Consider the following 15,526-nt stretch of genomic DNA (forward strand, 5'->3'; position numbering starts at 1 on the left):
ATTTGGTACAACACCCTGACGTCTCCCCACAACACCCTCCTCTGGCGAGGAGTTCCACAGGTTGACTGTGCGCTGAGTGAAGAAAAAACTTCCTTTGGCTTGTTTTAAACCTGCTGCCTGTTCATTCCATTGTCTTATGGGAACAAGTAAATAACTTTTCCTCATTCGCTTTCTCCACACCCGTCGTGATTTTATAGACCTCGATCCCGTCCCCCCTTCGTCTGCGCTTTTCTAAGCTGCAGAGTCCCCATGTTACGAAACTCTCCTCACGCGGCAGCCATTCCAAGCCCCAAGGATTCAGGCTGGGGGTGCCCAGGGGTTTACACAGAGGTGATGAGAGATTCTCTGGCTTATTCCCTGGGCCTTGCTTAATGGCTCCCAACAGTCGGGTGGCTGGTGTGCCTGCCGCTGCCCGTTGAGCGGGTGTTTTCAGGGACCTGGCCTCAGGGACGCCAAGATCTCTGCTGGGGGTGGTTGTAACCAAATTACTGTCCATCATGGCGGTATAGCTGGGAGTATTTTGTCCAAGTGGGGGCTGACCAGCTTTCTCTGCCTGGGGGTGGGCGGGTGCTGCCGGCGTCAGGCCTGACTACGAGCACGGCAGGGCTGGGTGGGGGTGGGGACATGGGAGCAGCAGCGCGGAGAAGCAAGCGGTGAGGCCGTGGGACCTAGGCCTGGGGCAGCTGGGGGCTTGGCGCCTCTCTCCTGGGGGGCAAGGCCTCAGTTCCCCTCCGGGCGTGGTGGGAGGTGCTGGCAGAGTGGGGCTCCCCGCTCCAGGACTTCGTTCCCCAGGCTGGGCAGAGTGTGGGGAGCAGGCAGTGATGGGGCGGGACCTGCCCGAATTCTCTGGTCAGGGTGCGGTGCCGGCAGAGGGGGACAGACTCCTGCTGGGCTGGGCTCTGACCTCCCAGGGCTAGCTCAGGAGCCTGAGCCATGGCCTGGTCGGGGCTGGGAGACCTCCAAGGGGGCTCTCTGTGACCCATGTCTCTGGGCTGACCTCTGGGCTGCCATTACCGTGGGCCAAGCCCCTGCTAACCCCCTGCTCTGACACGGCTGGTCTCTGCGGGGCTGACTGGAGCTTGCGCCCTAGGGTGGGGGGACACACCTCTTGGAGGCAGGGCTTGGGCGACCACCCTGGGGAGACTCCAGCGCTGCCCAGCGGATGAGCACAGCACTCCCAGCCGGCTACAGGTGCTACGGGTGGTGCACAGGCACACGGGCCTCGGTGCACAGCATTTATTCCACACATGGGTGGGAAAATGGGAGAGCTGGTTGCTTGGAAGCGACTCACTGCAGGAGGCTCGGGACTGAGGCCGGCACTACCGGCTCCAAGCTGTGGCCGCAGGAGCAGTGGAGCCATGGGGCTCACCCTGCAGGGAGAGTGGGGCGGGGGGGAGGTCTTACTCTGCAAACGGGCTGGGCCAGGGCCCGACCTGGGGAGCCGTGGCGTGGGGGGCAGAGAGGAGAGAACCTGGGAGCTTGGGGCTGAGCCTGGATCCTGGCTGGGGGTCACGGGGCCGGGGCTGAATGCAGCGGAGGTGAGGGGGAGACGCGGGCAGAAGCCCCCTGGGCCGATGGGGGTGGGGGCGCCGGGCGGCAGAGCGGTGCCTGAATGGCTCCCTTGGAAGTTTCCCACCTCTGGGCGGAATGTGACATGGGCGGGTGCGGCTCAGCCCTCCTGTGGGGGCACATGCAGTGCGTGTGGCGGGCACGGGCCAAGGGGTTACAGTGCAGGACTGGGGTGCAGGAACAGCTGGGGCAGGAGATGGGGGGCAGGAGAGGGAGGGCAGCAGCGGGGGATGAGTTTGGGGGGGCAGGAGGGAGACTCCAGCTTGGGGGATACTCATGATTGGGAGTCGGGGGTAGGATGGGGGGCAGGCTTGGAGCTGGGGGGCAGGAGGGGGGCAAGCTTGGAGTTGGGGGGCAGGATGGAGGGGCAGGCTTGGAGCTGAGGGGCAGGATGGGGGGGCAAGCTTGGAGTTGGGGGGCAGGATGGAGGGGCAGGCTTGGAGCTGAGGGGCAGGATGGGGGGGCAAGCTTGGAGTTGGGGGGCAGGATGGAGGGGCAGGCTTGGAGTTGGGGGGCAGGATGGAGGGGCAGGCTTGGAGCTGAGGGGCAGGATGGGGGGGCAAGCTTGGAGTTGGGGGGCAGGATGGAGGGGCAGGCTTGGAGCTGAGGGGCAGGATGGGGGGGCAAGCTTGGAGTTGGGGGGCAGGATGGAGGGGCAGGCTTGGAGCTGAGGGGCAGGATGGGGGGGCAAGCTTGGAGTTGGGGGGCAGGATGGAGGGGCAGGCTTGGAGTTGGGGGGCAGGATGGAGGGGCAGGCTTGGAGCTGAGGGGCAGGATGGGGGGGCAAGCTTGGAGTTGGGGGGCAGGATGGAGGGGCAGGCTTGGAGCTGAGGGGCAGGATGGGGGGGCAAGCTTGGAGTTGGGGGGCAGGATGGAGGGGCAGGCTTGGAGCTGAGGGGCAGGATGGGGGGCAAGCTTGGAGTTGGGGGGCAGGATGGAGGGGCAGGCTTGGAGTTGGGGGGCAGGATGGAGGGGCAGGCTTGGAGCTGGGGGCAGGATGGGGGGGCAAGCTTGGAGTTGGGGGGCAGGATGGAGGGGCAGGCTTGGAGCTGGGGGGCAGGATGGGGGTGCAGGCTTGGAGCTGGGGGGCAGGATGGGGGGGCAAGCTTGGAGTTGGGGGGCAGGATGGAGGGGCAGGCTTGGAGCTGAGGGGCAGGATGGGGGGGGCAGGCTTGGAGTTGGGGGCCAAGGCTGGGTGTATGGGGGGGCAGGACCCCGCAAGTTCTGGGCTCCCCCCCCTCTCTGCCTGACAACCCTACAATAACAAAGCCGCAGGGCCCCGCCTCTTTGGGTCCCTGAGTGACCGTTGGCCCCGCCCCCTCGCGCTCGCAGCAGCGCGTGTCGCCTCCCCGCCCTGTTCCCGCCTTTTTCCCTCGCTCTGCCGGGCAACTAGTGACGCCACAACACGTAGCCGCCTCCTGATTGGCTGTTACTGGCTGTGGCAGGGAGAACCCCCCAATTGGCAGCGCCCGAAGGAAGGGGGCGAGGCCAAGGGTTGGGCCGTTGGGTGGAGGGGACAGACGGGGGGGGGGGCTCCCTCTAGCTCCCGCCCTGCCCCCCCAGCAGCAGGGTCCAGGGCAAGCCCAAGGGGCTTCTAACCCCCGCCCCAGGCCTGCCCCTCTGTGGGGGGCTCCCCCCTGGCAGGCAGGGCTGCCCCATGGCCCCAGTGGGGAGCTAGGGGCAGGGAGTGGGGCGGAGGAAGCGGGGGGCTCTCCCCTGGCAGGCAGGGCTGCCCCATGGCCCCAGTGGGGAGCTAGGGGCAGGGAGTGGGGCGGAGGAAGCGGGGGGCTCTCCCCTGGCAGGCAGGGCTGCCCCATGGCCCCAGGGGGGAGCTAGGGGGCAGGGAGTGGGGCGGAAGCAGCAGGGGGCTCTCCCCTGGTAGGCAGGGCTGCCCCATGGCCCCAGGAGGGAGCTAGGGGGCAGGGAGTGGGGCGGAAGCAGCGGGGGGCTCTCCCCTGGCAGGCAGGGCTGCCCCATGGCCCCAGTGGGGAGCTAGGGGGCAGGGAGTGGGGCGGAAGCAGCAGGGGGCTCTCCCCTGGTAGGCAGGGCTGCCCCATGGCCCCAGGAGGGAGCTAGGGGGCAGGGAGTGGGGCGGAAGCAGCGGGGGGCTCTCCCCTGGCAGGCAGGGCTGCCCCATGGCCCCAGGGAGGAGCTAGGGGGCAGGGAGTGGGGTGGAAGCAGCAGGGGGCTCTCCCCTGGTAGGCAGGGCTGCCCCATGGCCCCAGGAGGGAGCTAGGGGGCAGGGAGTGGGGCGGAAGCAGCGGGGGGCTCTCCCCTGGCAGGCAGGGCTGCCCCATGGCCCCAGTGGGGAGCTAGGGGCAGGGAGTGGGGCGGAGGAAGCGGGGGGCTCTCCCCTGGCAGGCAGGGCTGCCCCATGGCCCCAGGGGGGAGCTAGGGGGCAGGGAGTGGGGCGGAAGCAGCAGGGGGCTCTCCCCTGGTAGGCAGGGCTGCCCCATGGCCCCAGGAGGGAGCTAGGGGGCAGGGAGTGGGGCGGAAGCAGCAGGGGGCTCTCCCCTGGTAGGCAGGGCTGCCCCATGGCCCCAGGAGGGAGCTAGGGGGCAGGGAGTGGGGTGGAGGCAGCGGGGGGCTCCCCTGGCAGGCAGGGCTGCCCCATGGCCCCAGGCGGGAGCTAGGGGGCAGGGAGTGGGGCGGAAGCAGCGGGGGGCTCTCCCCTGGTAGGCAGGGCTGCCCCATGGCCCCAGGGGGGAGCTAGGGGGCAGGGAGTGGGGCGGAGGAAGCGGGGGGCTCTCCCCTGGCAGGCAGGGCTGCCCCATGGCCCCAGGCGGGAGCTAGGGGGCAGGGAGTGGGGCGGAAGCAGCGGGGGGCTCTCCCCTGGTAGGCAGGGCTGCCCCATGGCCCCAGGGGGGAGCTAGGGGGCAGGGAGTGGGGCGGAGGAAGCGGGGGGCTCTCCCCTGGCAGGCAGGGCTGCCCCATGGCCCCAGGCGGGAGCTAGGGGGCAGGGAGTGGGGCGGAAGCAGCAGTGGGCTCTCCCCTGGCAGGCAGGGCTGCCCCATGGCCCCAGTGGGGAGCTAGGGGCAGGGAGTGGGGCGGAGGAAGCGGGGGGCTCTCCCCTGGCAGGCAGGGCTGCCTCATGGCCCCAGAGGGGAGCTAGGGGGCAGGGAGTGGGGCGGAGGAAGCGGGGGGCTCTCCCCTGGCAGGCAGGGCTGCCCCATGGCCCCAGGCGGGAGCTAGGGGGCAGGGAGTGGGGCGGAAGCAGCGGGGGGCTCTCCCCTGGTAGGCAGGGCTGCCCCATGGCCCCAGGGGGGAGCTAGGGGGCAGGGAGTGGGGCGGAGGAAGCGGGGGGCTCTCCCCTGGCAGGCAGGGCTGCCCCATGGCCCCAGGCGGGAGCTAGGGGGCAGGGAGTGGGGCGGAAGCAGCGGGGGGCTCTCCCCTGGTAGGCAGGGCTGCCCCATGGCCCCAGGGGGGAGCTAGGGGGCAGGGAGTGGGGCAGAAGCAGCGGGGGGCTCTCCCCTGGCAGGCAGGGCTGCCTCATGGCCCCAGAGGGGAGCTAGGGGGCAGGGAGTGGGGCGGAGGAAGCGGGGGGCTCTCCCCTGGCAGGCAGGGCTGCCCCATGGCCCCAGGCGGGAGCTAGGGGGCAGGGAGTGGGGCGGAAGCAGCGGGGGGCTCTCCCCTGGTAGGCAGGGCTGCCCCATGGCCCCAGGGGGGAGCTAGGGGGCAGGGAGTGGGGCGGAGGAAGCGGGGGCTCTCCCCTGGCAGGCAGGGCTGCCCCATGGCCCCAGGCGGGAGCTAGGGGGCAGGGAGTGGGGCGGAAGCAGCAGGGGGCTCCCCCCTGGTAGGCAGGGCTGCCCCATGGCCCCAGGGGGGAGCTAGGGGGCAGGGAGTGGGGCAGAAGCAGCGGGGGGCTCTCCCCTGGCAGGCAGGGCTGCCTCATGGCCCCAGAGGGGAGCTAGGGGGCAGGGAGTGGGGCGGAGGCAGCAGAGGGCTCTCCCCTGGCAGGCAGGGCTGCCCCATGGCCCCAGGCGGGAGCTAGGGGGCAGGGAGTGGGGCGGAAGCAGCGGGGGCTCTCCCCTGGTAGGCAGGGCTGCCCCATGGCCCCAGGGGGGAGCTAGGGGGCAGGGAGTGGGGCGGAGGAAGCGGGGGGCTCTCCCCTGGCAGGCAGGGCTGCCCCATGGCCCCAGGCGGGAGCTAGGGGGCAGGGAGTGGGGCGGAAGCAGCGGGGGGCTCTCCCCTGGTAGGCAGGGCTGCCCCATGGCCCCAGGGGGGAGCTAGGGGGCAGGGAGTGGGGCAGAAGCAGCGGGGGGCTCTCCCCTGGCAGGCAGGGCTGCCCCATGGCCCCAGGGGGGAGCTGGGGGCAGGGAGTGGGGCGGAAGCAGCGGGGGGCTCTCCCCTGGCAGACAGGGCTGCCCCATGGCCCCAGGGTGGCGTGAGGGCGCAGGGAGTGGGGGCAGCAGGAGCTGCTCCCCACGGGGGGGCGGGGGCGGGAGGGTGGGACAGTGGTGGGCTGGCGCCCCCGGGCTCTGAGCAGATGTTCCCGGAGCCGGGGGCAGGGCTGGGGTTTTCCCTGCTGCTGGGTCCGGACTGGCTCTGCCCTGATTGGCCCGGGGCTGGCGGCTGCGGGGACAGCCCGGAGGGAGACACAGATGGGGGGAAGCGGCTGCCGACGCCCGTGGCTGGGGAGGAACTGAAAGCGTGTGGGGATCCTGGGGCCCCTTGTCCTGCTCCCCTGGTGCCCGCTGGAGCCCAGATCCTCCTTCCCCTGCCAGCATGCTGCTCCCGCTGCTGCTCCTCTCCTGCGCGTGGGGGGCCATGGACGGTGAGTTGGGACCCCCGTGCCCTGTCCCAGCTGTGGTGGCCCTGGGGGTGGGGACGGTGTAATGCCTGGGGGGGGGCTAGTGATCCTGGCTGGGGGTGTCAGAGCAGGGGGATGATTACGGCTCAGCAGCGTCGCTGTGTATTGTTTACAGGACGGACGTTCATTGATCTCCCCGCCCACCTGTTCTGTTCTCCACTTGTTTCCTGCCCCCTCTGCTCCTCTCCCCCCAGACTCTCTCACCCTCCGGCTGCTGCAAACCATTGTCTTCCACAACGCCAGCTCCTCGCACGTGGAGGGGGTGGCCCTGCTGGCCGACCTGGAGACCCACTCCATGAACTGCAGCACCTGCCCCATCCGCTTCCTGCAGCCCTGGGCCCGGCAGGGCCTGACCCCCAAGCAGTGGCAGGAGCTGGAGCAGGTGATCCATCGCTACCTGTTCAACTTCGTCCGCCTGGTGAACAGACTCGCGCAGAAGCAGGGCCAGAGCTGTGAGTACGGAGCCGCTGGAGGGGTCCCCGGGGGCTGAGAACTGACACACTCACTTCAGCAACCGAGTGTGTCCTGACAGGGCAGATGGGGCCAGGACGGCCAGTCCCGGGTCTCAGGCTGATTGGAGCCTGTGACGTAGTGGGGGGCTGTTACACTCACTGCGTGTGTGTGTGCGTGTGTGCGTGTGTGTGTGCGTGTGTGTGTGCGTGCGTGCGTGTGTCCTTCCCTTCCCCCACAGCTCTGTGTCCAATTCTATGTCACACAGTGTCCCTGAGAACCAATAACCCTTCTGGTTCTCAGAGTCCCCTCTGGCTGCGGATGGGGGTGCCGAGTCGGGGCTCCCCGACACACCGTCACAAGCCGGCGTCCCTTAGAGGGGAGTCTCCTGTGTCCAACTGTCCACCGCAGAAGTGGCTGGGCCACGCTGGGCCTCCCTGCAGCCTGCGCTTCCTAGAGGGGAAAGGGCCCATGTGCCAGCCCCTGAGCCGAGGCCCCTGGTCCCTCCGCACCCAGACCTGGCCCTGCGAAAGGCAGGGGAGTGGGGTGGGGTCTGCACCCCAGGAGCCCCGACTGCCCCACAGACGTTGCTCAGCGCCTGCCCATCCAGCCGGGCTGGGACCGCAGAGCTGCTTAAAGGGGAACTGGAACGTAGCCTGAACTCCAGCCAGGGTCACTCAGCTGTCCCGCCGACGTGTCATGGCCGGACAGCCTCCTTGTGCCAGACGTTATATCTCTGCTCCCCCGCCTCTCTGCTTCTGACGCACCCCCCAGCCCTCCTGCCATCCTGACACTCGTCGTCTTCCCCCAGACCCTATTGTTATCCAGAGCGCCTTTGGCTGCGAGCTGCACCCCAACAGTACCTCCCGGGGCTTCTACGAGGCCGGAGTCAGTGGCCAGGACTTCCTTGGCTTTGACATGGACGCTGGCACCTGGGTGGCTCGCTCGGAGGATAAGGCGGCGCTGTACACCCGGGACCGTCTCAACCAGGACAAGGGCACCATCAGCACGATTCGGACACTCCTGGGAACCACGTGCGTCAGTGAGATCAAGAGCTTTGTCTCACATGGGAACGCGTCTCTGCAGAGGCAAGGTGGGGATGCGCTGGGGTGGGGTGGGGCTGTTGGTGCAGGGACCAAATGCAGCTGTAGCTGGGGTGCAGCGCAGCAGCCACCTCCTAGCCACACTGCACAGCATTTTGAGACAGAAAGTCAAGGGGGGTTCCGGCACCACTGGCAAGATCAGGGGAGAATTGGGCCTGGCCAGGAGCAGGGCCAGCGCCTGACCCCCGGCATGGAGCAGGGCCGGGCTAGCGAGTCACTGCGGCTCCGGCTGACTGGTCCCCTCTCCCCTGCCCCGTCTCTCCCCTGTCCCAGAGCGGCCGGTCGCCGTGGTGTTTGTCCGGGAGCCTCCCCCAGCTGAGCCCCCCATGCCGTGGCTGCTGGTTTGCCGGGTCACCGGGTTCTACCCCCGGGCCGTCCGCGTGGCCTGGCTGCAGGACGGGGAGGAGGTGGAGCCGGGCTGGCGGCTGAACTCCAGCGGGATCCTGCCCAACGCCGACCTGACCTACCAGCTGCGCAGCTCCCTGGCCGTGGGGCCGGGCGACGGGCACAGCTACGCCTGCCGGGTGCAGCACAGCAGCCTGGGGGGCTGGAGCCTGCTGATCCCCTGGGGTAGGTGCACATCCGGGGGGCGGGGAGGGGGGACGGTCGGGTGGGGGAGCAGGAGGGTTGTGGGGAGCTGGGGGACAGGGCTGGTAGGGTTGGGGAGCAGGAGGGCTGTTGGGAGGCTGGGGGATAGGATTGGTCCAGTGTGGGAGCAGGAGGGCTGTGGGGAGGCTGGGGAGCCGGGCTGGTCGGGTGGGGAGCAGGAGGGCTGTGGGGAGGCTGGGGGACAGGGCTGGTCGGGTGGGGGAGCAGGAGGGCTGCGGGGAGGCTGGGGGACAGGGCTGGTCGGGTGAGGGAGCAGGAGGGCTGTGGGGAGGCTGGGGAGTCGGGCTGGCCGAGGCAGAAGGCAGTGGGTTGGGATGGGAGGAGCAGAGCAGGCTGGGGGACAGGGCTGGTCAGGTGAGGGAGCAGGAGGGCTGCGGGGAGGCTGGGGGACAGGGCTGGTCGGGTGGGGAGCAGGAGGGCTGCGGGGAGGCTGGGGGACAGGGCTGGTCGGGTGGGGGAGCAGGAGGGCTGCGGGGAGGCTGGGGGACAGGGCTGGTCGGGTGGGGGAGCAGGAGGGCTGCGGGGAGGCTGGGGGACAGGGCTGGTCGGGTGGGGGAGCAGGAGGGCTGCGGGGAGGCTGGGGGACAGGGCTGGTCGGGTGAGGGAGCAGGAGGCTGCGGGGAGGCTGGGGAGCCGGGCTGGCCGAGGCAGAAGGCAGTGGGTTGGGATGGGAGGAGCAGAGCAGGCTGGGGGACAGGGCTGGTCGGGTGGGGGAGCAGGAGGGCTGTGGGGAGCTGGGGGACAGGGCTGGTCGGGTGGGGGAGCAGGAGGGCTGCGGGGAGGCTGGGGGACAGGGCTGGTCGGGTGGGGGAGCAGGAGGGCTGCGGGGAGGCTGGGGGACAGGGCTGGTCGGGTGAGGGAGCAGGAGGCTGCGGGGAGGCTGGGGGACAGGACTGGTCAGGTGAGGGAGCAGGAGGGCTGTGGGGAGGCTGGGGGACAGGGCTGGTCGGGTGGGGGAGCAGGAGGGCTGCAGGGAGGCTGGGGGACAGGGCTGGTCGGGTGGGGGAGCAGGAGGGCTGCGGGGAGGCTGGGGGACAGGGCTGGTCGGTTGGGGAGCAGGAGGGCTGCGGGGAGGCTGGGGGACAGGGCTGGTCGGGTGGGGGAGCAGGAGGGCTGTGGGGAGCTGGGGGACAGGGCTGGTCGGGTGGGGGAGCAGGAGGGCTGTGGGGAGCTGGGGGACAGGGCTGGTCGGGTGGGGGAGCAGGAGGGCTGCGGGGAGGCTGGGGGACAGGGCTGGTCGGGTGGGGGAGCAGGAGGGCTGCGGGGAGGCTGGGGGACAGGGCTGGTCGGGTGGGGGAGCAGGAGGGCTGCGGGGAGGCTGGGGGACAGGGCTGGTCGGGTGAGGGAGCAGGAGGGCTGTGGGGAGCTGGGGGACAGGGCTGGTCGGGTGGGGGAGCAGGAGGGCTGTGGGGAGGCTGGGGGACAGGGCTGGTCGGGTGAGGGAGCAGGAGGGCTGTGGGGAGCTGGGGGACAGGGCTGGTCGGGTGGGGGAGCAGGAGGGCTGCGGGGAGGCTGGGGAGCCGGGCTGGCCGAGGCAGAAGGCAGTGGGTTGGGATGGGAGGAGCAGAGCAGGCTGGGGGACAGGGCTGGTCGGGTGGGGGAGCAGGAGGCTGCGGGGAGGCTGGGGAGCCGGGCTGGCCGAGGCAGAAGGCAGTGGGTTGGGATGGGAGGAGCAGAGCAGGCTGGGGGAGCTGGGCCCACACCCCATTCCCAGCACGACCCCCGTGTGTTACAGAGCACAGCAGGCACCGGGGCCCTGGCCTGGCCGTGGGCATCACCCTGGGGGCTCTGGCCGTGGCCGTGGCTGTGGCCGTGGTGCTGTGGCGGTGCAGACGCAGGTGAGTTTTCCCCCTCTGGGGCAGGGGTGGGGCCGTTACACCCCCTGACCCTCCCCTCTGCTCCCTTCTTCCAGGGGCTACCAGGATGTTGGAGCCAGGCAGTCCAGGGCCTGAGGGCTGACCCAGGCCAGGCGTGGGGACCGGCCCCTCTCCCGGGACACGGAGTTCGGGGCTGGCTCCAGGGAAGAGGAGTCCACAGGCTGGTCGGATGAAGACCCTGGGGGATCAGGGCTATAGGTGCACTGGGATTCTCCTCCTGCTGGGACATTCGGAGCATGTTGGACACAGAGGCGCCGTGGTTTGGCCTGGGCCGGGATCCGCTCAGAGCCAGAACCGGCCTGTGCCCTTCGGTAAACCCTTGGGGAGAAGATAAGAACAGCCAGGCTGTGCCAGAGCAAAGGCCCGTCCAGCCCCGTGTCCTGTCGGCCCACAGCGCCCAGTGCCCCAGAGGGAGGGAACAGAACAGGGAGCCCTCCCCTGTCGCCCATTGCCAGCCTCTGACACACACAGGCCAGGGACCCCAGCCCTGCCCAGCCTGGCTACTGGCCATCGATGGACCCCTCCTCCATGGATCTATCCAGCTCTTTAGTGAACCCTGTTCAAGTCCTGCTCTTCACAGCTGTGGCACAGGGGTGGCTGTCTGCTCTGTGACCCGGGGTCCCCCTGTGCAGTGAGGTGTGTGGGGCGCAGTGGGGGGCTGTCTGCTCTGTGACCCGGGATCCCCCTGTGCGGTGAGGTGTGTGGGGCGCAGTGGGGGGCTGTCTGCTCTGTGACCCGGGGTCCCCCTGTGCGGTGAGGTGTGTGGGGCGCAGTGGGGGGGCTGTCTGCTCTGTGACCCGGGATCCCCCTGTGCGGTGAGGTGTGTGGGGCGCAGTGGGGGGGCTGTCTGCTCTGTGACCCGGGATCCCCCTGTGCGGTGAGGTGTGTGGGGCGCAGTGGGGGGCTGTCTGCTCTGTGATCCGGGGTCCCCCTGTGCGGTGAGGTGTGTGGGGCGCAGTGGGGGGCTGTCTGCTCTGTGACCCGGGGCCCCCTGCCCTGGGATGGGGGATTCTCGCTGACTCTCCCCAATGTGTATTAACCCAGACACCCAGGCTCAGCCTCACAGGGAGAGACAAAGGGAGGAGGGTGGAGACCAGCACCTGGCTGAGGGGCAGGGCTGGGAGAGAGTTTTAGTTTCTGGCTGGTAGGCTGCCTCCTCCATGATAAGCAAGGGGCTGGGATTTAGGGGCCCAGGCTCCCCCATCTCAAGGGGGCTGAGGCATCCTAGGCCTGCCCTGGAACCAGATGACATCTGTGCTTTGCTGTATCCTGGAGAAGCAATAAACTCCTCTGTTCTACCGGCTGGGGGAGTCTGTTTGGCCACTATGGGGGTGCAGGAGTCAGGGGAACCCCGACGTCTCACCACAACACCCTCCTCTGGCGAGGAGTTCCACAGGTTGACTGTGCGCTGAGTGAAGAAAAACTTCCTTTGGCTTGTTTTAAACCTGCTGCCTGTTCATTCCATTGTCTTATGGGAACAAGTAAATAACTTTTCCTCATTCGCTTTCTCCACACCCGTCGTGATTTTATAGACCTCGATCCCGTCCCCCCTTCGTCTGCGCTTTGCTAAGCTCAGGGCTCCGTGGGGGGCTGGGTCAGTATCCCATTGCACAGCGGGGTTTTCGGTGTCATGGGGAGTGGTGGGGTCTGCGGGCTCTGCCCCCCATCCACAGCCAGAGGGGAGACTCAGGCGGCAGGTAGAAGAGAAGGGCTATTGGGTTCCAGGGACATGGCATTGCCCAGACTTCTTGTTGCAGGCACCAGGAGCAGCTGGCCCAGCCCCGCCTGGGGAAAGGGGGGCCCAGAGCCCCCCAGCCAGCTCGGCTCCCTTCTCCCCAGCCAGTCAGAAACCAGCTCCAACTCCCAGCCACTGCACCCAGCCTCCAGGGCACCCCGCCCCTGCTTCCTGGCCCCAGGCCACCCTGCCTCCTGCTCTGTCCTGCCTCCCCGCCCCAGCTGCTATCTGCTGTCCCCTGGGCCCCAGGCCGCCCTGCCTCCTGCTCTGTCCTGCCTCCCCGCCCCAGCTGCTATCTGCTGTCCCCTGGGCCTCAGGCCGCCCTGCCTCCTGCTTTATCCTGCTTCCCAGCCCCAGCTGCTACCTGCTGTCCCCTGGGCCTCAGGCCGCCCTGCCTCCTGCTCTGTCCTGCTTCCCCGCCCCAGCTGCTACCTGCTGTCCCCTGGGCCCCAGGCCGCCCTGCCTCCTGCTCTGTCCTGCTTCCCCACCCCAGCTGCTACCTGCTGTCCCCTGGGCCTCAGGCCGCCCTGCCTCCTGCTCGGTCCTGCTTCCCCGCCCCAGCTGCTACCTGCTGTCCCCTGGGCCCCAGGCCGCCCTGCCTCCTGCTCAGTCCTGCTTCCCCGCCCCAGCTGCTACCTGCTGTCCCCTGGGCCCCAGGCCGCCCTGCCTCCTGCTCTGTCCTGCTTCCCCACCCCAGCTGCTATCTGCTGTCCCCTGGGCCTCAGGCCAGGAGACACTGAACCTACTTCCCCAGCGAGTCCTGCCCCGCCCCCCTCCTCGTCCAGAGTGCTACCAGGCCCGGGGAAACTGAGGCACACACAGAGTCACCACAGGGTAGCAGGAATCGCACACACCCAGTGAATGTAACCCCAGCGCGATCACAACCCCCCCACACGTCCCCTCTCCCCCCCGTGAGACCGAAGGCAGGGTCACTCCGCCGGGGGCCTGGGGACGTTCAGGCCCCTCTCCCCCCGCCAGAGCATCAGCCGGGACTCGGCCCTGTCCCTGGCACAGACCCCTCCATGTCCCCATCTGGCCGGGGCAGCCTCCGTCCCAGCCGCTCGGTGTTGCGGTCGTGGGGCAGCCTCCGGAGCGGTCTGGCTGCCCCCACTGGGACAGGATCCATCTCCTTGGGGGGATCGTTCACTCCCAGCTGGGCCGTTAGCCGGGCTTTGCCGACCCCTCCGACCCTCGTCCCTCTTGCCTGGCCGCAGGCGGCAGTTCGAGCGGCTCTCCCCTTGGTCCCAGTGGGGCTGGCTAGACACAGACACGGCCCGGAGTCACGCCCCCCGGCACACACGGGGCTCACGCTGCAAGGGCAGCGCCCGTTGCCCTCACCCAGCGTTACCCTGGGCGATAGTGTGGTCTCCAGGACACCCCTTGCCATGGTGCCGCCTGTTTCAGGCAGCCCGGTCTAGCCCAGTGGCCAGCCAGGCAGGAGCCACCGACTCGGGTGAATTGAGCTTCGGCTCAGGACCCCGCGCTGCTCTGAATTGGCTGAGAGCTGGGCTGGTGACGGGGCGCGGCGCGGCGCGGAGCCAGCTCCAGCAGGAGGGGCCCTGCGCTGTCCGGGCTCTGAAAGAGGAACCGGCGTGCGGCGGACAGCGTCTCCTCGAGAGCTGGGCCCGCGGCTGGCGGCCAGGATCCGGCGAGGGGCTTGCGACTGAAACAGGAACGAGGTGTGGGAGAGTTCTGAGCCGAGGGGCTGCGGCTGGCCGGGAACACGCAGAGCCCGGCGGGCTAACCCAGCCGTGACCCCCAGCCTGGGGAAGTGGGAGAGCAGCAGGGCCTGTCCCTCTGGGGGGTTCACAGGCGGGGCTGGGGGGCGGAGAGGACCTGGCAGATCTGGGGGAGCTCGGCTGTTACCTCTGCTCATGAGGAGGTTTCGGCAAAGGGGGCGCCTGTCTCTGGGCAGTGTCTGTGTCTAGCCCGTCCCACTGGGACCAAGGGGAGAGCGGCTCGAAATGCTGCCGGTTGAGTGGGGCCAGGAGAGCGGGTCGAGGGTCGGAGGGGTCGGCAAAGCCCAGCCAATGGCCAGCTGTGAGCGAGCGACCCCCCACAGAGCTGGATGCCGTCCCAGGGGAGCAGCCAGACGGCTCCAGGGGTTCCCCACGACCACAGGGGCCCAGCACAGAGCGGCTGGGACGGAGGCTGCCCCGGCCGGACGGGGACATGGAGGGGTCTGTGCTAGGGACGGGGCCGAGTCCCGGCTGACGCTCTGGCGTGGAGAGAGGGGCCTGAGCGTCCCCCGGTCCCCGGCGGAGTGACCCTGCTCTGTTCTGTCTCGCGGGGGGAGAGGGGACGTGGGGGGGTTTGTCCCCCCTTGCAGGCCTGTGATCCTCTGTTCCATTCACTGGTTGCCTTGTGTGTGCGATTCCTAGGCTGCTCTGCAGTGACTCTGTGTGTGTGTATGTGTGTGTGTGTGCGTGCCTCAGTTTCCCCAAGCACTGCAGCACTACCTCCTTGAGGAGGGGGAGGCCGGCGCGACTCGCTGGGGAAGTAAGTTCAGTCTCTCTCGGCCTGGGGCGGGGACGCAGGACAAAGTGGGGTTGCCGGGGGGCTGGGAGTGGGAGTAATTTTTCCGGTGGCTGGGGCAGAAGGGAGACTGGGGGGCCGGGCAAAGGCCCCGCACTGGGGCTCTGGGCCCCCTTCCCTTAGAGGTCGGTTGTACCGGCTGCTCCTGGTGCCTGTAACAACAAGTCTGAGCTACGCTGAGTCCCTGGGACCCAATCGACCTCTTCTACCTGACGCCTGAGGGTCCCCCATACGCCGTGACAAAGGCTCAAAGAACAGGTGGGTGCGGGGAGCCGGAGCCTGACCAAGATGGGGGAGCCCCTTGGCTCTAGCGCTGCCTGTCTCCCCGTCCGTCTGTGCCCCTCCCTGCTCTCCAGCCCCGGGGAAAGGCCGCTCGGCCTGGCGGGGAGCTGGGGGAGACCAGATCCCCCTGCAGCCTTGGCGGCTGCCCTGGGTCTGCTGCTGTCTTCTCCAAAGCTGGGTCCCAGACAGCACCGGGGCAACAGTACCGCACCCGGGGGAAACTGAGGCACGCACGGGCGTCACCAAAAATGTCATGAAAAATTCCCGCCTCCTCCCACTCTCCAGCGCCGCCCGGGTGGGGGAGGGGGTGGGGGTGTGATGTCCCAGATGAGGGCAGCTGGGCTGAACTTAGGGAACCCCCCACCCCCGCTGAGGGCCGCCTGCTCCCTGCACACCCACAAGCCCCGCTGAGTCGGAAAGCAGAACCAAGAGGCGCCTCCCCCTGCCCCCCAGCCAACCGACACAGCACCTGGCCGCTCTCAGAGGCCACGGCAGCGCGGGGGCCGGGGGGCAGGAGCTTGCTGGGGCTGCTTCCCCTCAGCTGGGCGCCCCCGCG

General features: G+C 69.2%; 1 protein-coding gene across 2 annotated transcripts; it reads left to right on the forward strand.

The window, feature by feature from the left end:
* Nucleotides 1-6,006: 6,006 nt before the first annotated feature.
* Nucleotides 6,007-12,381, forward strand: LOC142823560 (antigen-presenting glycoprotein CD1d-like). 2 transcript variants are annotated; one of them, XM_089771654.1, is made up of 6 exons: nt 6,007-6,343; nt 6,495-6,831; nt 7,641-7,922; nt 8,206-8,502; nt 10,277-10,379; nt 10,454-12,381. In XM_089771654.1, exons 1-6 carry the CDS (start codon nt 6,056-6,058, stop codon nt 10,491-10,493), a joined length of 1,347 nt encoding a protein of 448 aa, XP_089627780.1. In that variant the 5' UTR covers nt 6,007-6,055; the 3' UTR covers nt 10,494-12,381. The 2 variants fall into 2 exon arrangements, with proteins under 2 accessions (XP_089627780.1, XP_089627781.1); XM_089771655.1 differs by having other exon boundaries at nt 6,162-6,343; nt 6,574-6,831; nt 10,454-12,380.
* Nucleotides 12,382-15,526: the final 3,145 nt, after the last annotated feature.

The sequence above is a fragment of the Pelodiscus sinensis genome, chromosome 19 (genome assembly GCF_052426305.1).
Source record: "Pelodiscus sinensis isolate ZL-2025 chromosome 19, ASM5242630v1, whole genome shotgun sequence".
NCBI classification, from domain to species: Eukaryota; Metazoa; Chordata; order Testudines; family Trionychidae; genus Pelodiscus; species Pelodiscus sinensis.

Coding starts and splice junctions, on each gene's coding strand:
- LOC142823560 (XM_089771654.1), top strand. CDS start 6,056: ATGTTCCCGGAGCCGGGGGCAGGGCTGGGGTTTTCCCTGCTGCTGGGT. Junction 7,923..8,205: donor CGCGTCTCTGCAGAGGCAAG/GTGGGGATGCGC, acceptor CCCCTGTCCCAG/AGCGGCCGGTCGCCGTGGTG. Junction 10,380..10,453: donor CTGTGGCGGTGCAGACGCAG/GTGAGTTTTCCC, acceptor CCCTTCTTCCAG/GGGCTACCAGGATGTTGGAG.